The sequence below is a fragment of the Pseudorca crassidens genome, chromosome 12 (genome assembly GCF_039906515.1).
Source record: "Pseudorca crassidens isolate mPseCra1 chromosome 12, mPseCra1.hap1, whole genome shotgun sequence".
Lineage (NCBI taxonomy): Eukaryota > Metazoa > Chordata > Mammalia > Artiodactyla > Delphinidae > Pseudorca > Pseudorca crassidens.
Genome location: NC_090307.1, coordinates 85864282 through 85887643, shown reverse-complemented (window position 1 = coordinate 85887643; position 23362 = coordinate 85864282). Strand labels below are relative to the sequence as shown.

Sequence of the window (23362 nt, the reverse complement as noted above, 5' to 3'; positions counted from 1 at the left end):
TACACAGCTACACTCAAAAGCAAAAGAAAACTCTCCACCCCAGCCTGGGACAGGGAGGAAGCTTCTAGTTGTGAGCAGGGATTGGAGCCCCGTGACCCAAAGGACAAACCGTGCAGAAGCCCAAGCAAAAACTGATCCAAATACTACATGACCCACAATTCCACTCCTAGGCATAGACCCAGAAGAACTGAAAACAGGGACTCAAAAAGTAGTTGTACACCAACACTTAGAGAAGCACTATTTCATGAACCAAAAGGTGGAAACAACCCAAATGTCCATCAACAGGTGAACGGGATACACAAAATGTGGTCCATCCACAAAATGGAATACGATTCAGCCACAAAGAAGAATGAAGCACTGACACATTCTACAACATAGATGAACTTTGAAAATATGATTCTAAGTGAAAGAAGCCAGACACAAAGGCCACATACTATATGATTGCATTTACGTGAAGTACCCACAATAGGTAAATTCACAGAGACAGAAAATAGACTGATGGTTGTCAGAGCCTGGAGGGAGGGGAAGTAGGGAGTAATTGCTGTTTAATGGGCATGGGAATTTCTTTAGAGATGATGAAAATGTTCTGGAACTAGATAGAGGTGGTGGTCGCACAACATTGTGAATCGACTAAATGCCACCGAATTGTGGACTGTAAAACGGGTAATTGTATGTTCCATAAATTTAATGTCAATTAAAAAAATTTTGTCCTAACAAAGAAAAAAAGCAGTACTATATCCAGGCTAACAGATGCCACTAATAAAAAGTAATAGAAAATCCGCACAGCATTGTAAATCAACTACACTTCAATTTAAAAAATTAAATTAAAAGTTTAAAAAAAGTTTCAGTAATAGACAAAAAACAAATTTAAAAAAGCAAGTGACGGAAGCCCATGCATGACCACACTCCTAGCCAGGGAAGCAGGCCTGGCTCCATCCCACCCCAAGCTCAGGGTGTGGCAAGTATAAGGCACTTGCCTAGGTCTGAGGAAGAAAACAAGGCAGCCACACAAAACTGGTGAAATGAGCCTGGGTTGCTCACAGAGGTCTGGACACAAAGCAAGAAAGCCCTACACCCCCTAATATAAGAAAAATCAAAGTCACACAGAGAAAAAACCCCTACCATGAAAGAGAGTCAACAACAACAAAAAAAAAGTGGTGGGGGGGACTCTGTCCTAAGAAAATAAAAAGTAGAAGGAAATCAGAAAAGAGCTTTAAATATGTTTAAATTCTTCAATGTGATACAAGAGGTGAAAGCATTCTTGCAACAAGAACAGGACAGAATTAAACAAGAATAAGGACATATGAAAAAGCACTGATTAGGAGTTGTGGAAATTAAAAATGCATTCATTGAAATTAAAACTCAGATTGATGCTTCTAATCATCCCTCCCCCCAAAATAAATCAAAGACAGAAAAAGTATGAAAGAGGATCATTAGTTTCTGTGCACAAAATATTCTCATACAAAGTTTCCTTCCTGCTATGAATCTGCACCTTTCCATCTTTCCTGCATCTTTTTTCTCACCTCAATGACTTCCCCTATTAGAGAAAGCATTTTCTCCCATTTGTGAACAGTCTGCAGAAAAGGCCCCACAAATCTGCTTCCTGAGATGCTTTGCAGGTTGAAAGTGTTGTCATCCAGGCACTGGATAATATCATCAACAGACCCCAAGATGTAGCCTCGCTCCTGGGTGCCTTTGTAATACTTGACGACGGTAAATTTCATATTTTCCCATGTGTCCAGGATTTCCTTCACAGCCTGGCCAGGAATATGAAAAGAATGATTCAGGCACAAGAATTGAAAAAACAGAACCCCAACCCAACAGCAACTTCCTGAGTTTGCCATGGATCAACTCAAACCCAGACTTCCAGTCAGTGTTCCAAATAAGCAGAGATTCTGGTAATCCTAGTCATCATTTACCAAGCACTTGCTCTGGTAAGCACGTGCCATTCACGATCTCCTTAGTCCTCAAAGCACCTCAGTGAGGGAGGGATTATTATTACCCACAATTTACAGAGGCGGGAACTGGGGCTCAGAGAGGGGTCAGCTTGCCACGTTCACTCGGCTACTGAGTGTCAGAACCAGGGTCTAAATTCTGTAATCTGCCTCCACTCTACATCCTCATGAGATCCTGCCCCTCTGTTTACTCTACTGTTAAGCAAGAAAATCAAATTACAGGGTTTCCCCGGGGGCGCGGTGGTTGAGAGTCCGCCTGCCGATGCAGGGGACACGGGTTCGTGCCCTGGCCCGGGAGGATCCCACATGCCGCGGAGCGGCTAGGCCCGTAAGCCACGGCCACTGAGCCTGTGAGTCCGGAGCCTGTGCTCTGCAACAGGAGAGGCCACAACAGTGAGAGGCCCGCGTACCACAAAAAAAAAAAAAAAAAATCAAATTACAAATTAATATGCCTATTTTTATGACATTTTCAAAAACACCCTGTCAATATTTATGCATATGTGTATATAAAAGTATGTGTGTATATAGGTGGTGTATATGTGTGCATATGTATGTATGTATATTATGCGTATATGTATGTGTATATTGTGTCTGCATACGTGTGCATATATGTATGTGATACATGTGTGTTTATGTACATGTATATAGGTGCATGTTATGTGTATATATGTGTGGGCATGTATGTACATGGGCATACTACTCATGTATGTGGATATGCGTGTATATTTTATACATCCGTGTGTATGTGTATCCATGGATATATGTGTACATGTGTACATATGTGTATACATGTGTGTATGCATTTTTTTGTTCGGTTGTGCCACTCTGTGGCATGCGGGATCTTAGTTCCCCAACCAGGGATCAAACCTGGGCCCCCTGCAGTGGAAGCGCAGAGCCCTAACCACTGCACCACCACAGAATTCCCTGTATATGCATTTTAAACTGTTAAAGGAGGGACTTCCGTGGTGGCAGCAGTGGTTAAGAATCTGCCTGCCAATGCAGGGGACACGGGTTCAATCCCTGGTCAGGGAACTAGATCCTGCATGCATGCTGCAACTAAGAGTCCACATGCCACAACTAAAGATCCCGCATGCTGCAACTAAGAGCCCACACAGCCAAAAAATTAAATATTTTTTTAAATAATAATAAAAAAATAAAAATAATAAAGACAATTTATCTTCAGGTGGTAGAATTATGAATGATTTCTCAGTTTTCTACCTGAAACACCCATTATTTCTTTTTTTAAAAAAAAAATATTTATTGGGCTTCCCTGGTGGCGCAGTGGTTGAGAGTACTGCCTGCTGATGCAGGGGACGCGGGTTCATGCCCCGGTCCGGGAAGATCCCACATGCCACAGAGCGGCTGGGCCCGTGAGCCATGGCCGCTGAGCCTGCGTGTCCGGAGCCTGTGCTCCGCAGCGGGAGAGGCCACAACAGTGAGAGGCCCACGTACCGCAAAAAAAAAAAAAAAAAAAAAATTATTTATTTATTTTTGGCTGTGTTGGGTCTTCGTTTCTGTGCGAGGGCTTTCTCTAGTTGCGGCAAGCGGGGGCCACTCTTCATCGCGGTGCACGGGCCTCTCACTATCGTGGCCTCTCTGGTTGCGGAGCACAGGCTCCAGATGCACAGGCTCAGTAGTTGTGGCTCACGGGCCTAGTTGCTCCGCGGCATGTAGGATCTTCCCAGACCAGGGCTTGAACCCGTGTCCCCTGCTTCGGCAGGCAGATTCTCAACCACTGCGCTACCAGGGAAGCCCCCACCCATTATTTCTTTAATAAATAAGTCAAGAGTGAAACTATAATTAAGAACTACAACATTTAACTGGGGCAGAAATTCTATTTCTAGAACAGATCATTCTTTCTTGCTCAAACATAACAGGTATCAGGGCAAACGGGTCTTCTCTCTGAATTAAAAAAAAAAATTCTCTTTTTTTTCTGTACCGTTTTACAACTAAAATAGTCCTACCTTCTCAATGGCTATCTCCTTGACGGCCGACGTCACAATCTCATTGAGAACATCCGTGTGTGTGTGAAGCTCCATAGCAAACATGTTTTCCAAGGTGAATGTTTCAGTCATTTCAAACATCACGCCTGTTTTCTGCATCAGCTCTTTCCAATGCCTAAAGGTGCATCCACATTAAAACCTTTGCCTACTCACTTTAGTGATGGATTCAATTATTCCCTCTTTAACCCCAGGATAAAATCCCATTATAAACACTTCTTGTAATGGAATTTGGAAATAAGAGGACATCACTGGAATTATCTGTCCAAAGTTTTCCAAGATCCCACTGGCTGCCGGAATTAAACCCAGGAAACAACATCTAGAAGATATTTTCTTAGATGGCTAGTCTTCACTACCACCTAAGAAGATACACAACTTTTCGTTTGTTGGTAACTGCCTCTGCACGGTCTCTAGACGGGTGATCCCGACCTCTCCTGGATCACTCAGCCCGTCTGAGACCCTGGTGCAAATTATGAGCACTCGTGTATTGGATAAACATTCAGCAAGCACTAACGCTGTGCAGGCAGTGGGCTGGCTGCTGGGGGTTCAGAGTGACTCAGAGGCAAGGCCCCTGCCCTGGGGAACACTGCCAGCGACTTGGGGAGACAGTCAGGGACCGATAAAACAAATCTATAAATTAAATAACCGCAACTTGGGGAGACAGTCAGGGACCGATAAAACAAATCTATAAATTAAATAACCGCACACTGTTTCGAGCACTGTGAAAAAAAACGCAGAGTGATAAAGTTAAGAAGGGGGAACAGGACAGACACAGCACCAAGCAGCGCTGCTCTTGACCCAATCTGGCCTCCTTTGAAGGGTCACATTTGCCCACTTTTATGGTCCCATGTATATGGGATGAATGCAATAGGGCAGCTAAACATGGCACTGGACCGGCAGAATGCCAGGAACCCAGCATACAAGCAGTAACCGTAGAATCACTGATTTTTGCTGTGCACAGAGATGGTCAGAAAGGAGAATCTACCGCTTTTTCTCTCTCTAGTCCCAGGTCTAGTGCAGGAGTTGATATAGGAGAATCCTTGTGGTTGATAATTTAATGGAAACTTTACATAGCAGCGAAATTATAGAAATATGACTTGCGTATTTCTAGCCCTGCGTTGCTGTTGGAATCTCGTCCTTCAGCATCAGAGCTAAGCAAAGACATATTTTAAAGTACAAGCTCCTCCCACAAACCTGTCTCTTAAAGCCTCGTGCTTCAAGTCGAGCAGCAAAGGAATCGAGTCTTTGAACGCCTTCATTTTTGCTTCCAGGTGGTAGGCCACTGATAGACTTCGGACCTGCCGGGGCAGCTTTCTGAGGGACTTGAGAAAACCTTCAATTCCTTCCTGGAGAAACTGAACATTGAGGTTGACCCAGAGTGTCTGAGACCATTCTTCCTTTGCAACCTGGAAACGGGCAAGAAATACTCCCATCAACAAGACCCCTTTGGAAACTCGAAGGTGGCTCTACCGGGAGAGCACATTCTTAACCCTTGGTTATTCTCACTTCTCTCCAAATATCATCACCCAGCTCCCCAAAACAACCTCAAATCTGCAAAAGAAAGATCGATTCCAAGGCTCTAAAACGTAAACAGAACATTCCAACTTTTTGAAGCCCTCACAAAAATAATGCTGTATCCGAGGATGTTTACGATAGAGAAACATGTCTTCCTTTCCTTCAGGGAAAAGGAAGAAGCAGGATGTCAGAAACAGGTATTTTTAAATCAGGAAGTCACTTGGGTCTTAAATATGTACTTCATTCAGGCGCTGTCCTTTACTGATAGAAGAAGCTAAGGTTACGAAATACCTACAATTTAGATAATCCTGCTTGGTTATCATAAAGAAAAGACTTTGTATTCCAGCTCCCTGAGATTTAATGTAAACAGTACCATCTCGTGTAAAATTTACCATCTTGTAGAGCTGGCATTCGCAACCTGTGACATCCAGGCTTGACAGAGTTGCTTGAGTCATGAAATATATTTGACAGGAAATTATGTTAATTGATGAAATACGTGTATGATTTTTTTTTTTTTTTTTTGGCTGTGTCGAGTCTTAGTTGCGGCGCACGGGATATCTTTATGGAGGCATGTGGGACCTTTCATTGTGATGCACAGGCGCTTGGGCTCTTCGTTGCGGGGCGCAGGCTTCTCTCTAGTTGTGTGCTCGGGGTTTTTTCTCTCTCTAGTTGTGGCACGCGGGCTCTCTAGTTGAGCTGCGTGAGCTCAGTAGTTGTGACGCATGGGCTTAGCTGCCCTGCGGCATGTGGGAACCTAGTTCCCCAACCAGGGATACGACCCATGTCCCCTGCATTGGAAGGCGGATTCTTTACCACTGGACCACCAGGCAAGTCTCGTGTATGATAATTCTTTAAAGTGTAGATGGCACTACATATGACGTATTTACATTTTTTCGTTTCTCTTCTTTTCTTGCCTTCTAGAAAGATATTAAAAGCTCCAACTGTTTTTTGGATTATTTTGAGATGACTCCCATGATTCATTACCTCCTTTTTGCAAAAATTTAATGAGAAACAAATTAGAAAGAAATCATCATGAAATTAAGTACCTCGTGGAGTTTCTACCCCTAAATATACAACCAGTCAGTCACTATCATAATGCCTTTCCTTCACCCACCCTCCATGCCTTTGCCTGACACTCTCTCCACTGGGCGCATTTGTTAAAACCACAACTATGGTTAGGCCCACAACCCCACGTTTATCAGGACCCAACACCTACACCCGGGCGGCCAACCACGATTGCTCAAAACTCAACCTTGCCCACAGCCTCAGTCGAAATCCAGGACCGTGTGGGCACCATCCGTCACCCCGCATCTCCTTGGCCTCTTGCTCCCCATTCTTCTAGAGGGTCATTTCACCCCCACTCCACCATCCTCAACCAGCCAGCATCCCCACCCACGGTCCCCTCTGCTGAGGACCTTGCTGTGTACAACCCTGGGGAAGCGGACGCGATCAGAACAGAACGTCCAACATCTCCCGCTAGAAGCATCTCTGTGCGTAGGCTCTGTCCTCCCCATATGACGGTCGATGAGTCTGCCTCTTATTTGAGGCCACCTCTTGATCCCATCCCTTTCCCACCTACTCAAGGACACCAGACATGAAGACTCCCTTCTCCCTCCTATTACCTGCGTCCCCTCCTTACTGGATCACTCCTATCAGTACACAAACTCACGTTGTAATTTCTCCCACCTTAAAAGAAATGTATCCCGACCCCACGTCCCCTCCACCCATCACTCCTCATCTCCCTGCTTCCCTCCGTAACAAGACTCACTGGAGGAGTCATCTACACTTGGCGTTTCTCATGCCTCTCTTCTCTTTCTCTCTGTTTTTCCTAAGCTTTATGGAGGGTTCATGGGTGTACAATAAGCCACACATATGTCAAGTGTACAGCTGGGTAAGTTTTGACATGTGCGCACACCGTGAGACCATCACCTCCGTCGAGATAAGGAACGTATCCATCACCATCACCCTGGGTGGTCTCCTCCTGCATCTCTGTAATCACCCCCTCCCACCCTTCTCCTTCCACCCCACCCCTAGTCAACCACTGACCTGCTTTCTGCCAGGAACATGTACAGTGGCAACCAGGACATTCACAATGTTGGGCAGCCTCACCTCCATCGGGTTCCAGAGCTCTCTCCACACCCCAAATGGAAACCCCGTATTCATTAGCAGTCACTCCCCACGACCTCGTCCCGAGAGCCAAAGTGAGAGTTTCTATGAAATCTGCCCCAGGCTCTGTACGATTGCGGCCTCAAAGTCCGCTGAGTTGCATTCCCTCCAGCGAGGCCCAGTCTGTGGGTGGACGCTTACCTTTAGTGCTTCATAGAGCTCGTAAATGGCCTTCAGCCCGCTCATTTCCTTCTGCACTTTTAGCAGCTCCGGGTACATCGTAATTGGAAGATCAAAAAGCTTCTCAGCATTCGCCAGCTCCTGACGGTTCTTTTCGTGTCTCATCAGCTCTTTTTCAAAAGTGGCTAAAAGGCCTACTCCTAGTAAATAAGCAGATAAATGAATGCATACAAATTTTTTAATTTAATTTTTATTTCATACTGGAGTACAGTTGATTTACAATGTGTTCGTTTCAGCGCACAGCAAAGTGATTCAGTTATACATGTATCTATTCTTTTTCAGATTCTTTTCCCATATAGGTTATTACAGAGCATTGAGTAGAGTTCCCTGTGCTCAGTAGGTCCTTGATTATCTATTTTATATATAGTGGTGTGTATAATCCCAAGTTTCTAATTTATCCCTCCCCTCTCCAACTTTCTCCTTTGGTAACCATAAGTTTGTTTTTGAAGTCTGTGAGTCTGTTTCTGTTTTATAAATAAGTTCGTTTTGAATACATACAATTTTAAGGTATACAAAATTGAATAAGAAATCATGAACAATATGCAAAACTATCATCTCATCCATAGAAGCCAACCAGGAAGACAAACTTAGAATGACCAGACTTTATCTTGCCATCATTCTAACTAAAACCAGAGGGCCAGTTACTTGTGCAAGCTCCTCCAGTTAGAAAGTCCTGTCTCCTGAGCGTTCTCGCTCTAAGTGGTCTCAGCTTGGTCTGCAGATTAGAATCCCCACGGGAGCTTTAAAAACCTTGAAGTCCAGACCACTCCCCAGACTAGTGGAATCAACTCTGTGGACCTGGTGCCCAGGCAGAAGTGGTTTTTAGAGATCCCCAGAGGAACCCAGTGTACGGGCAAGGTTACACACCACTGCTCCATCCCATCTTCCCATAAAATTCTTAAGCAAAACACATTCAAATGCCTCAGTAAGACCAACGTGAATACCCTTACCTCTATCAAGATCTTCACCAACAGAGCTAGGGCCTTCATGATAAAAACGCCTTGCAAAGCCCTCTATCTGCTGTCTGCAGTTTAATATTTCACCTCGAGTGATCTGAGAAAAGCAGGGTTGCGTTAGTTTAGCCCACTGGATATTTTTCAACATCTTTACTTGGAAAGTAAAGCGTTTCAAGGTACCTCTGTGAATGTTCTCTTTATACCTCCCAGAGTATGCTCCACATTCAATGCATCATTAAACAGATTTGACCACATGCTCTCAGTCTTGTCAACCAGTTCTTTCTCTGCATCGGAAGGCTAAAAAAAAAAAAAAATTGAACAAACAATAAATGATCAGCAGTTTGGAAATGAAATTTCCGGTCAAAGCTTCTGCTTTCCAGGACTTCCGCTTCTGCGTAATGGCAGGCTAGGTCATTTGAACAAATGCTGGTTGAATTATACAAATTAGATATTTATAATAAAAATAAAATCAGGAGAAAATAATTTTTTAAAAGAGATAGATGACATAGGCAGAAAGAGAGAGAAATAACCTAGAGAGAAAAAACCTTCATAAAGTAAAACCGAGCTTCAAATCAACCTCATCTCTGATTAAAATAAGGTTATCTTGACCTGTTAACACACCCAGCTGTGTTGTCATAAGCAAAACTAAATCTCCCATGATGAAACATAACATCATCTGGAGCCTCCAATTCTCCCTACAATTTGTCATATATGATGTCCAGAACTCAATCAGAAATAACAGGACAATAAGGATACAAATGACTTGAAGGAAACCAAGAGATACACAGACAGTATAAGCAGACAGTAATGGAGTTCGAAGACATAGAATTCTAAATAATGTTACTTGATAAAGAAAACAAAAGACAGAACTGAAAATTTTGACTTTATTTTAATTATAAAAATATAAATTTTGCATACTGTGCATTTTTCTTTTTACCTTTGGAGGATGCTAGAGAACTAATTTATTATTCTGAAAACATGTAATTACAGGGTAAATAACCTGCCCTTGTTATATAAACTGTATCTCAGGGTAAACAGATAGTTTTTTAAGGAAAAGTTTCTCTTTTTTCATTTTTATTATTTTTTTATTGAAGTATAATTGACAATACTATGTTAATTCCAGGTGCACAACATAGGGATTCGTTATTTCTATACACTACAAAATGATCGCCACTACTGTGCATTTTCTGATGAGAGGATCTCTAGCTTTCAGCCAAGGCTAATGCTCAGTGAAGGTGATTAAAGCACTCAAGCAGTGTAAATTCTGAAATACAAATTTTATGCAAATTCAGGCTTATAACAGCTCTTTGTTTCTCCCTTCTACTTTGTTTTTCCAGTGGATTCTTTTCTAGGTATTATGTGATGCAGAGCATGCAAAATTTTGCATACAATTTCAAGGAGATCCCAGATACCCTCAAACTCATCCACAGACTTTCTAAAGGTCTTTGAAACACACATTTAACAACCCTAAATAAAGACAATTGAATTATTATCTTCTACCAGTTTCTTTTATCGTCTTATCTCTCTTCTTCCCCCTTATCATTTTTGCAACAGCCATTTATTTATAGAAGAAAATTAACATAAAAAAAAGAGGTGCTTCCCTGGCGGCGCAGTGGTTGAGAGTCCGCCTGCCGATGCAGGGGACACGGGTTCGTGCCCCGGTCCGGGAAGATCCCACATGCCACAGAGCTGCTAGGCCCGTGAGCCATGGCCGCTGAGCCTGCGCTTCCAGAGCCTGTGCTCCACAACGGGAGAAGCCACAACAGTGAGAGGCCCGCGTACCGCAAAAAAAAAAAAAGAAAGAAAGAAAAAGAAAGAGGGAAAAACCAAAATAGTGTGCAGTTACAGACCAGTCGACAAAAAACACTATTTGATCCATGCAAGATCGAGAAATAATCTCTAAGTTGTCATTATTCTAAATAACCATGTTTACATTTAAATTTTATTACTTAAAGTCATAAACAATTGACTTTATTGTATATTTGAGAAGTCTTTCTGAAAAGGGCTTTAGAATTCAACCCAACCATAAAAAGCTTCAGAAAAGAGTTCGCTTAAAATAAAAACAACTATTAAAGAAATTTGGTGCATATCCTTTTGGGTGTATTGAGAAAAAAATTAATATGCAAGTCATTTTTGGTGGGTCTATATACTACAAATTTTCTATGTAGTAAACATGGTTTATATATAAACTGTAAATTTATCCAACTAATTTATTGAAATAATTCCAGTGAATTGGAACTGCTAGGACTAAGGCTATCCAAAATTTATAGTTTGAGTTCAAACTAGATTTCCCCTACTATTAATATATAGATGGGACCTCATCAATCTTGTCCCCCAGTGTTTATGTGGGTCTGTTTCCTGAAACTGTAGAAATGTTAGATTTTTAATCTTTGGTAATATGATATTACAAAGAAATGGCTTTTCTTCTGTTATTGTTCAGCTCAGTCATCTTCATAGATGCTTAATCCTTACTAGTCACTTGTGTTATTTCATTTTCTTCCATTTTTTTTTTCATTTCCCTTGGTATATCAGTGTCTTTGTTACTGGTTTGTAAGAACTCATTTATGACTAAGGATGTTAACCATTTGTCATGCAATACAAATGAAATACCATATTTTACTGCCATCAATTTAATATGGTGTTTTGCATTTTGGTTGTGTATTGAAATATAATCATGTTGTATTTTTAAAAAATAAAATAGGGCTTCCCTGGCGGCGCAGTGGTTGAGAGTCCGCCTGCCGATGCAGGGGACACGGGTTCGTGCCCCGGTCCGGGAAGATCCCACGTGCCGCAGAGCGACTGGGCCCGTGAGCCATGGCCGCTGAGCCTGCGCGTCCGGAGCCTGTGAGGCCACAACAGTGAGAGGCCCGCGTACCGCAAAAAAAATAAATAAATAAAATAGGAACTTCCCTGGCAGTCCAGTGGTTGGGACTACACGCTTCCACTGCAGGGAGCACAGGTTCGATCCCTGGTCAGGGAACTAAGATCCCACATGCCGCACAGTGCAGCCAAAAAAATTTTAAAATAAATAAATAAATAAATAAAAACAAAAACACACAAAGGAAGGAAGGAAGAGAGGGAGGGAGGGAGGGAGGGAGGAAGGAAAGAAGGAAGGAAGGAAGGAAGGAAGGAAGGAAGGAAGGAAGGAAGGGAGGAAGGGAGAAAAGGAAAGAGTTCACTTACAGAGAGACTGTACATCGCCATGGTGCGGTACCTCTCCTGGACATCCCGGTATCTTAGTTCCATCACTAAAGATTTACTTTTAATTTCTGCGATTGTTCCAAGGACAAACTTGAGATCTTCAAGGGTACTGGGGCTCTTCTTCAGGTTTTTGGTCAGGAACTATAAAAGAGAGTTCAAAGTGACACTGAATAAGCATAGAGGAAAAAAATATAGCGCTGAATGAAGCCCAGAAGATCATGAAACCCGGGGCCCTACTACCTCTATCTCTTCGTGCAGATTATGGAGCTCCTCTCTGGCTGACTCATTAAGGAGCTTCCCAAGTGAAACCACCCAGGACTTGGCATTTTCCTGTACGGTGTTCGCCAGGGGTCCAAGCTGAAGGCGGATGCAGTGCTCATCCTTGATCAAGGGGTGATGCATCACTTCAGAGGCGATCCTGGAATAGAACTGCAACTTCTCATCATAGGCAACACAAGGGGGCTTCTTGGCAGCAAACTTCTCCATCACGATGGCTTTGTCCAGTTTCCAGAGCGGTCGGTACCGCTTCCATTTCTGCAGGTACTTCATAAGATTGATCAGAATCCTGTGGATGTTCTGGGGGATCATAACGGCCTGCTCAATTATCTGAGGGTTCTGAGAAATATCATTGTAAAAGTTGATTGTAACAAGTTCTTCTTCCTCTCCCTTCTGAGGGGGGCATTCTATGCAGCTGCCATTCATCCAGCGAACAAAATTCTGGCAAAATAAGAATTGGGGGAAAAAAGACAGTCCTTCAGTATCTATTTTGCTTCCTATGTACATATGTTCAGTAATAAGTCTTGCTAGTAAGGGATCTCACTTTATTATTGATAAGCTGTGCTAGGTTGCAAAAAATCACCACAATCCTTTGTTCCTTCCATCAAGAGATTCTCTCTGTTGACAAAATGGTCTATTGGGAGTACCTATTTTCCCACTCTGGGCTAGCCTGTGACTTGACCAACAGATAGGGGAAGTGGCATTATGCAAGGTCCAAGCCCGGGGCTCAAGTAGCTGAGCAGCTTCTACTCTCATGCTCTTGAAACCTTGCAGCCACCAGATGCACGAGCTTCAGCTAGCCTACGTGATGATGGAGCCCCAGGAGAACCGAGGCTCCCCAGGCAACAGCCAGCCAATCATCAGACATGTGCTTGAGCACAGCCAAGTTCGGGTGTATAAAACCACATTAGTTTCCAGTGTCCCAGCACAAATCTGTCATTGGACGTCTCCCTGCTGTACAGTCAAGAGCCCCTCTTCTTTCAAGCAAACCATGGGTGGTTATACATAACATCTCTGAACCGTAGTCTGGCCACCTGTAGAATGGGAATAACAACAATTACTAATTCTACTGCTCGCTGTAACACTAATACCAAAACTGATAGCTAACGTTTATTGAGAGCTAATTGCCAAGTGCTGTGTCAAGTGCTCTACGTGTTATGCCATTTAATTCTCCCAACCCACTCTAGAACATGGATCGTATTATCATTTCCACTTAATAGATGAGGTAATTTGGTCCTAGTTTAAAGCTTTTGCTCATTGTTTTCAGTCATGAAATATGAACCCTGAAGCTCAAATAGTGCAGTCAGGCCGACTTAAGTCACCTTCGCCGTAAGTGTTTATCTGTAGAGATGTTTGTTAATGAAAGGCATTTCCAACACTTTCCAAGAGGACAGGTAAAAATTCTTTTCATTTAAAACAAAGCACTGATAAAAATATAATAAAAATAAATAAAAGAAAGCATTTATGAAGATAAAATAACAGTCTTCACCACAAAGCCTCAAGCCCATCTATGGCAGGGGTGGGAATAAATTGGCAAGAAAAACTAGGATTAACATCCATAATGTTTCACAAAGAGTCTCTCCTATTTATTTACCCCTTGGAGATTGTTTTGTTTCCCTGTTCAAAGACTTGGTAATGTAACACCTAAAAGTTAAGAGAATGTATATGACCGAGGTTTAATAAATGACCTATTTGCACAGATTATAAAACATGTGCAATTTATTCATTAATTTCCAAGTACAGTGAAATGAAATTCCCTATTTGTAATATCTACACTTAGTTTTACGCTAAAAAACATGCCTGAGGGCTTCCCTGGTGGCGCAGTGGTTAAGAATCTGCCTGCCAATGCAGGGGACATGGCTTCGAGCCCTGGTCTGGGAAGATCCCACATGCCACAGAACAACAAAGCCCGTGCGCCACAACTACTGAGCCTGAGCTCTAGAGCCCGCGAGCCACATCTACTGAGCCCACGTGCCACAACTACGGAAGCCCGCGCGCCTAGAGGCCGTGTTCCTCAACAAGAGAAGCCACCGCAATGAGAAGCCCACACACCGCAATGAAGAGTAGCCCCCGCTCGCCGCAATTAGAGAAAAGTCCACGCACAGCAACGAAGACCCAATGCAGCCAAAAATAAATAAATTAATTAATTTAAAAAAAATTTTTTTAAATGCCTGAGATATGTTTGACTTTCTGAACAAACCAAGTGAAAAGAACGATATTAGTGTCTTGAGGGGGTGTGACATCTCTTATGCACAAAGATGGCCCTATTTTCCCAATGTTGGTAAGACGTAAACTTTGGGTTATTTGCCAACTGACAGTCATTTGACAAGCACTGACTGAGTGCCAATTATGTGCTAGGCGCTGTGCGAGGTTCTAGGGGCTCCAGAGTGAACAGACACACAAAGTTCATGGTGTTGTGGAACTTGCATTCTAGTGGCATGAGCTAGTCAAAGCATGAACGAGCAAGTAAATAAAGAAGAAAAGGTCAGATAGTAATATGGGCTAGGAAGAAGATGGAGTAGGGTGATGTAATAGAGAAGGACCAGAAGGGGCCAGCAGGTCAAGGTCTGGGAGGCAGAAGGTTCCAGGCAGAGGGAACAGGGGTGCCACTATTTCAAGGAGGAAGTGGTGTTACCTGCTGGAGGTGCATTAGGCTGGGGCACAGTGGGGTGTGTACAGGTAGGAGCTGATCAGAAAGGTAGGCAGGTGCTAGATTGCAGAGGGGCTCATAGACCAGAATGAGGAGTTTGGATTATGTTCTAAGTGCAACGTGAAGTCATCGGGGGCTTTTATACACGGATGACATGAAACGATTCACGTTTTTAAAGGATAATCCTGACCACCTGTGGAAACATTACTGCAATAGTTCAAGTGAGGGACGATGAACTTGGGATGGACTGGTAACGTGGAAAAGGAGAGAAGCGGGGAGATCAGAGGCGTGTTTGGGGGAGCGAGTCAACCAGACTTACCGACGGGCTGGATATGGGTGGACGGGAGAAAAGAGGGATCAAGGATGGCTCCCAGGGTTTTGACTCAACCCCTTGGGTGGATGTTGGCGCCGTTGCCTGAAGTAGGGAAAATGGGGGCAGGACCAGGCTGCACATTGGAAAGCCAAGAATTCCATCTTGTACTCGCCAGGTCTAAGGTTCAAGGGGAGACAGCCGGTCGGCGACTAGAAACATGTGTTGTGTAGTAGAGAATTCTGGGTTGGAGATGGAAATGTGGTGGGCTTGCCTCCATAGGGTTGGTAATAACGGCCACGGGACCGGTCGTGAGGATGCACAAAGAAGATAGAGAGGTGAAAGGGAGCCGGCATCAAGCCTTGGGACACCCCCAAACTTCAGAGATTTACAGAGGAGGAGCCAGGAAGAGACTAAAGCGGTCTGGACAAAGGACAGGGTGGAGCCTGTGTTCTTGACCTCCTAGGTCCCCTGCTGTCCGCAGCTGGCAGGCCCAGCCCTCTGTGACAAGGGGTCAACCAGGAAACAACACACAGTTCCGATCCTACCTTGGTCACCTCCACACAACTTCGGACACAGTGGACGCACATCTTGTCAATCTCGCTTGCGCTGGGGTGCAGGATGATCTCGGGCGCTGTCAAAATGGTTTCCATTTGGAACAAAGGGACGTTTCCAAGGATTAAAGAATTAAAAGACTGCAAATTCCTAGGAGGGGTTAATAAAACAGACTCAGTACTCAGCAGCGTGAAAGATATCCGACAGCGGGTGAAAATGGCTAGAGTCCCAGCCGCCACCTATAAAAAGCCTGCGACAAGGAATAACACATTCTATGGCTGTAATGGACAGTGTGGGATGAGTTTCATTATGTACCCTTTTTATGGCCCAAATTTTACAAATAGTTCATTTCTACTTTGGGGAAGTTAGAATACCTATTAGTTGGAAGATACTTAGTAATGGTAACTCCAAAAAGCTGTTTGACTCTGGTTCAGGAAAAATGAACACTCATGTCCCCACTCCGCCTGGCCCACCAGACTCTGTCCTTTCCAGGATTACACCAGGGACAACACAGGGATGGACACTTCATTAGCCTGCAAACCAGTCTTCCTCTTCCCCCCATCCCCAATTCAGTGATTCCTACAGCCAGAGAGCATATAAAACTGCAACTCGGGTTTCCCTGGTGGCACAGTGGTTGAGAGTCCGCCTGCCGATGCAGGGGACACGGGTTTGTGCCCCAGTCCGGGAAGATCCCACCTGCCGCGGAGCGGCTGGGCCCGTGAGCCATGGCCGCTGAGCCTGCACGTCTGGAGCCTGTGCTCCGCAACGGGAGAGGCCACAACAGTGAGAGGCCCGTGTACCGCAAAAAAAAAAAACAAAACCAAAAAAAACCATGCAACTCTTCTCTCTCTGAGAATAAATGCAAGCTGCTTCCAGGCTCTTCACGATCTGGTCCCTGCCTGCTCAGCTTCCTCTCCTACGCACTCCCTTCACTCTCTTTATTCCTTCCTTCTGTTCCTCCCACGTGGCCTCCAGGTCTGTACACTGGCCTTTGTCTTCCCCCAGGAAGCTCCTCCCCTTCCAGCTTTGCTCCTTAGCTTCAGGGCTCCGCTACAGCATGGCCTCTCCGTGGCCTTTCTTGACCACCCAATCACAACAGCCCTTCCAGTCTCTCCCTGGAACATTATTCTGCTTTATTTCTTTCACAGAGAATATTTATTTCCTTGAGTCTTGCATCTCTCTCCTATGAGGATGGAGAAGCTCCAGAAAAAGAGGGGCTTTATCTGGTCCAGTGCCTGGTCCAGTCCAGGCTCTAATAAACCTTGGAATGAATGAATGAGTGAATAGATGGACTGATGGGTAAATGGATGAATGGATCAAGGGAAAACGTAGTGTATTAGAAAGAGAAAACTCAGGAGGTAGCCCTGTACGAGGGGCTGCTGTTTTTTTTTTTTCGGCTGTGCCAGGCGGCTTGTGGGATCTTAGTTCCCCAACCAGGGATCGAACCGGGGCCCTTGCCAGTGAAAGCGTGGAGTCCTAACCACTCGACCGCCCAGGAACTCCTAAGGGGCTGCTTTAAGAGTCAAAGTTAGAAGCAACATTAAAAAGCAAATGAAATATGTAGAAAACAGATTTATTTAAAGGATCAATGAAGTGAAGTTTGTCAAACTGCACCCAGGGGACTCCCCTGGTGGTGCAACAGTTAAGAATCCACCTGCCAATGTAGGGGACATGGGTTCGAGCCCTGGTCAGGGAACTAAGATCTTGCATGCTGTGTGGCGCAGACAAAACAATTTTTTTTAATTTTTTAAATTGAATAATAATAATAACAAAAATTTTAAAATCATAATGAAGAAGTTTTTTAAAAACAACAAAAAATGAAAGAGGAAAGAGAAGAGGAAATATACTTTTTCAGGAGGCTAAGATCAGAAGGGAAATTAGAGAAACTTCTTCTGGGGTTCTTCATAAAAAAAACATACGGGACTTCCCTGGTGACTCAGTGGTTAAGAATCTGCCTGCCAATGCAAGGGACACAGGTTTGAGCCCTGGGCCGGAAAGATCCCACATGCCACAGTGCAACTAAGCCTGTGTGCCACAACTACTGAGCCTGCACTCTTGAGCCCATGAGCCACAACTACTGAGCCCACGTGCCACAACTACTGAAGCCTGCGCGCCTAGAGCCCATGCTCCGCAACAAAAGAAGCCATCACAATGAGAAGGCTGCGTACCACAACGAAGAGTAGCCCCTGCTCAATGCAACTAGAGAAAGCCTGTGCGCAGCAACAAAGACCCAAAACAGCCAAAAATAAAAATAAATAAATTTATTTAAAAAAAAGAAAACATATGATAAAATGAACACCACCCTTGTCAATATGGAGGTAATAGCAACAGTGATGAATTTCATAGGCCGGTTTTTTAGAAGGACCCTAAGCCAATGTGAAGTCCAGGCACTTAGCTCTCGGCCAGTCTGAGCTGCAGAGCTGTGGAGCTCCAGGAGGGAAGGGACAGCCTCCATGTGTCTGAGGCTAGCACACACAATAAGCATTCTACACATACGTGATGCCCATTCTGGCCAGGGGTTACTTTAGACCTTCGGGAAGAGTTCATGCATCGTATATCCTTCAAATCAGCCTCTCTCAGTGTAAGTGAAGGCGTCATCTGGGATTTTGTTAAATACTGAGTGACAGCAATTCTCTGTTGCCAGTTGAACACAGACATGTGTATGTCTTTCAGACAGTGGGGAGAGGGATAATTTCCTTTTCTGGATGTTGAGGGACCTAACAAGAAGATGAGCCAATATGACACTTTGTACTATAGTATCACCACAAATTACAATTCTGCCCATAATGAACCTCTTATTCACCAGAATTTCATATTATTATCTTTTAAAGGTTATTTGTTGGGACGTCCCTGGTGGCGCAGTGGTTAAGAATCCTCCTGCTGGGCTTCCCTGGTGGCGCAGTGGTTGAGAGTATGCCTGCCAATACAGGGGACACGGGTTCGTGCCCCGGTCCAGGAGGATCCCACATGCCGCGGAGCAGCTGGGCCCGTGAGTCATGGCCGCTGAGCCTGCACGTCCGGAGCCTGTGCTCCGCAACGGGAGAGGCCACAACACTAAGAGGCCCGCGTACCGCAAAAAAAAAAAAAAAAAACATGCAATATGAACATTAACTTACTTCAGGATGAGCTTTGTCAAGACCTCGTAAATTCTATTTTCCCAGTATTCGTAGTAGGAGGCCAGCTTGGGGGCCTTGCCCGTGTTGGTGTGGATAACCAGCCCCTCGACTCTGGTCAGTAGAGGCCCAATGGCAAGATACCACCTGACCATGTGGTCCACATCTTTGGCCCTTTCTTGTTCAATGTGCTCAAAGAATTCCTTCATGCCTGCAGTGGAAGACACCTGTTACAGCTCTTCACAAACACGGGAAGGGACATTACTCAAGAAGCAACCCAAACATTAGCTGTATATCTTGCAAATATGAAAGCAGCCTCCAATCTTGATCAAAAGCAGAAAATAAATCAACACCACCCGAAGCGAGACACATCCAAAGCAAAAAATACATGACAACATGGGAATGAATGCCACTTGTGCATGCTTTGCCTTTGGGCAATCTTGCTTGTCTTAAATTGCTTGTTAACTAATCCTGAACTCCTTGGTGATTAGTCCAAGACAGCTTAAAATACCCTGTTTGAACAAGTAAATGTGAGCCCATAAAACACAGTTCACCGTACTGTTACAAAGTTATTGACAAAAGTACTACTGATTTTCATAGACTTAGGAATTTGTAAAACTATGTAAGCAATACATAAAACACGGCAAAAGCTAAGAATTACCCATGATCTTTTCAAGTAAATGCCTGAGATTATGATGCATGTTTTTATTCCATTTGTGGAATAAACTGTGTGTGTGTGTGTGTGCGTGTGTGTGCGCACAATCATACCCAAGAGGTTTTTCCATTCCTTCCATAATCAAAGAAACAAGAAGTCAGATCTACCTGGGAGTTCTTCCTCACTTTTAGGTGCTGGATACTTAAAGAGATTTATGGATTCTATTAAGGTAAGTCTCGAAGAAATGTCATCTGCATTCTTATGAATCTGGTGGATGAGGGACTCAAATTTCCCAACGGCCTGTTTGCACCGAGTTATGTAGTCAGCAATACCTTTGGAGAAAAAGACAAAGAACAAAAGAAAGATAGCTGGCTTTCAACTCCTCCTTTCCATATCCCTCCCGCCAACATCCCTTCACAGGAAGGATCGTGCTCCTTCCATCCCCTTGGGTTTTTGAGGTGACAGAGATCCACGTGGTCCCTGGGGACTGGAACAAGGAGCCGTTGCTCAGGATCAAGCAAACGATACATTTCTTCTCTTTGCTTTTTAGCATCATCGTATCTGAAGCGCGGTGGGGAGAAAGAGGAGGTACAACCCTCTTGCCTTCTCATTGCCATGGCAACACAAACCCTCCACTACATGCAACCCTGCCTACAGTTAGGCAACCCTCTGGCCTGTTGCTTAGAAAAGTAAACAGCAAGAATGTGAATAGTAAACCCAAGTTAAGCACTTATGATCAGCTGGGCGGTGGCCTAAGCATGTGACGTTGATTACATGATCGAATCCTTACAACAGCCCTATGAATTGGGTACTAAGATTATGCCCATTTTAGAGATGAGGAAACGGAGCCTCCAAGAAGTTGAGTCACATGGGTAGAAGCTGGACTTTTAATCCAGAGGTTTCACGCTGGAAGCCACAGTCCAAACACACATGTTCTCTGTACAAAGGAGAAGGGAGGAAGGGGAGAAAAGGAAATGACAACAAAAAACGGGGAGAAGATTTGGAGCAACGGAAGGGAAAGAGGAAGAAGGAAAAAAAATAGCATAAATGCCTTGTTTATTTTTAAAAGTAAAGGAAGAAGAAGTATGTACTTTTCCTTATTACTCCTGCTAAATACAACTAAGAACCCTGCACATTAGCCATAAAACAAATATAAGACGTTGAAAGGGGGAGAGACAGCCAGCCAGCGGGGACCCCAGGATCCGAGGAATGACGTGGTGATGAGGGCCCTGGGATCTTTTTCCTGGGATCTGTATCCCAGACCTGGAGCTGAAGGAGCCAGCGACCCATAAGTGCCCATGGGTACAGACACACATGCACCCAAAAAAGGCCTCAAGAAAATCCTGTTTTCTCTGACCAAAGGACCAGGAGAGGGACACCCTAGCAAGACAAAATTTTAGACAGTAACTGCTCTGCTCCAGCCAAACACCACAGATAAAAATGTGACCCTGCCCTCACCCATGCCAGAAGGGCCAGGTGGAGGGGGCCTAGACTTCCACCCTCAGAATGTTATAATGAGGTGCCCCAAACCCCTGTCCCTTATGCCTGCCGTGGTGGCATCAGAGGAGGCCATGGAGGTAGATGGGACTTTCACCTCCACAGTCCAGCCACGAGCACCGCCCCCTGCCACCCCACAGTGTCAGTGGAGACTGCCGGGGGGCTAGGACCCCCACCCCTCCCAGCAGTCATGTGGAGCTTCCCCTCGACTGTCAGTGAAGGCTGACTAGGGAACCTGGATTTCTACTTCCACCTGACAGTAACAAAGGGGAAATCAAGATATTCTCAGAAGGGAAACTAGGTGATTACGTCACCAGCAGACCTATGCTGCTACAGCATAGGGTGTAAGGATGGCCACAGGGAGTTCTGTAAACAGAAAGGACCCAGTAAGAGAAAGACCCTGGGAACATCAGGGAGGAAGAACGAGCACAGTAGGTAAAAATAGAGGAAAATACAATAGCTTTTTCCTTCTCTTCTTGAGCTTCCTAACTTAGGTTTGATGGTTGCAGCAAAAATTATAACACTGTCTGTTGTGGTCCAAAATGTATTTAGAAGAAATATTTAGATAATTATACCATAAGTGGGAGAGGGTAAGGGGAGTTAAGGTTTCTATACTTCACTCAAACCAGTAAACTGTAATGTTATGTATATGTAACCTAGAGCAACCACTAAAAAAATGCTATAAGAACACTATAGATAAATCAAAATGGAATTCGAGAAAGTGTTCAAGTGGCCCATGGAAAGGCAAGTAAAAGAAAAACAGAGAAACAAAAAGAACAAGCAGAAAACAAAAAGACTGACAGACTTAAGCCCTAACAAACCAATAATTACATGAAATGTAAATGGTCTAAATGCACCAAGACAGAGTAGGTTAAAAACATGACCCAACTATATGCTGTCTACAAAAAACTCATTTCAAATACAATTCTATCAGCAAGTTGAAAGTAAAGGATGGAAAAACATATACTGTGCAAACATTAATCAAAGGAAAACCAGAATGGATATATTAATATTAGGTAAAGAAGACTTTAGAACAAAGAAAATTATCAGAGAGAGTTGAATATTATATAATGATTAAAGGGTTTAATTCATAAGAAGACATAGCAATCCTAAACTTGTATGCATCAAAACAACAGAATTGTAAAATATGTGAAGTAAAAAATGATAGACCTGAAAAAAGAAATACGTAAATCCATGATTATAATTGGACATGTCAACATTCCTCTCTCAGTCATTGACAGAACAACTAGACAGAATATCAACAAGGATATAGAAAAACTCAACAACATCATGAACCAACAAGGTTAATCAACATTTATAGAACATTTTACTCAGCAAAGTAGAATACATATTCTTTTCAAGTGGCCACAGAACATAAAACAAGATAGACTATATCCTGAGCTGTAAAACAAACCTCAACAAATTTAAAAGAATTGAAATTATACTGAGTATGTTCTCCAACCACAGCAGATTCAAATTACAAAACAATGACAGAAAGATAACAGGGGACATCTCCAAACACTCTGAAACTAAACAACACACTTTTAAATAATCCCTGAGTCATGGAGGAAGTCTCAAGGGAAATTTTTCAAATACACTTAATTGAATAAAAATTAAAATACAACTATCAGAATCTGTGGGACACAGCTAAAGCAGTGCTGACAGGGAAATTAATAGCACCAAATGCATACATTAGAAAAGAGGAAAGATCTCAAATCAATGATCTAAGTTCCCACCTCAAGAACCTTGAAAAAGAAGAGTAAGATAAATCCAAAGCAAGCAGAAGGAAATAATAAAGATAAGCAGAAATCAGTAAAATTAAACACAGAAAAACAACAGATAAAATCAATGAAACAAAGAGCTCCAGTAAAACTGACTAGTCTCTAGCAGGACTGAAAAGAAAAAAAGAGAAGACACAAATTAACCATATCCAGAATTAAATAGGAGGGATCACTAAAGATGTACAGTCTTTAAAAAGATAATAAGGGAGCAACAAGAACAACTCTGCACAATAAATCTGACAACTTAGATGAAATGCACCACTTCTTTGAAAAGCACAAGCTACACAACTCACCCAATAACTTGAATAGTCCTATAACTATTAAGGAAACTGAATCTGTAATTTTAAAACAAACAAAAAAAAGAAGAACAAAGAAAAGAAATCACTACACAAAAACCTGCACATGAACATTTTTAGCTTTATTCATAATTGCCAAAATGTGGAAGCAACCAAGATGTTCTTCAACAGGTGAACAGATAAACTACAGTACAGCCACACAATGGAATATTATTTGGTAATAAAAAGAAATGCACAATTATATGGAGGAACCTTA

The 23362-nt window shown here is 43.3% G+C and overlaps 1 protein-coding gene across 2 annotated transcripts in view; it reads right to left on the bottom strand.

The window, feature by feature from the left end:
• DNAH10 (dynein axonemal heavy chain 10) overlaps window positions 1-23362 on the bottom strand; it is a 147671-nt gene that overhangs the window by 84771 nt on the left and 39538 nt on the right. For both annotated transcript variants that reach the window (XM_067701117.1, XM_067701116.1), the window contains exons 17-27: window positions 19700-19864; window positions 18881-19088; window positions 15758-15914; window positions 12214-12690; window positions 11956-12114; window positions 8953-9069; window positions 8767-8869; window positions 7778-7956; window positions 5150-5361; window positions 3920-4073; window positions 1524-1757 (exon numbers count right to left, since the gene is read on the bottom strand). In XM_067701117.1, the coding sequence (XP_067557218.1) occupies window positions 1524-1757; window positions 3920-4073; window positions 5150-5361; window positions 7778-7956; window positions 8767-8869; window positions 8953-9069; window positions 11956-12114; window positions 12214-12690; window positions 15758-15914; window positions 18881-19088; window positions 19700-19864 (2165 nt within the window). The remainder of the gene's footprint in view (window positions 1-1523; window positions 1758-3919; window positions 4074-5149; window positions 5362-7777; window positions 7957-8766; window positions 8870-8952; window positions 9070-11955; window positions 12115-12213; window positions 12691-15757; window positions 15915-18880; window positions 19089-19699; window positions 19865-23362) is intronic.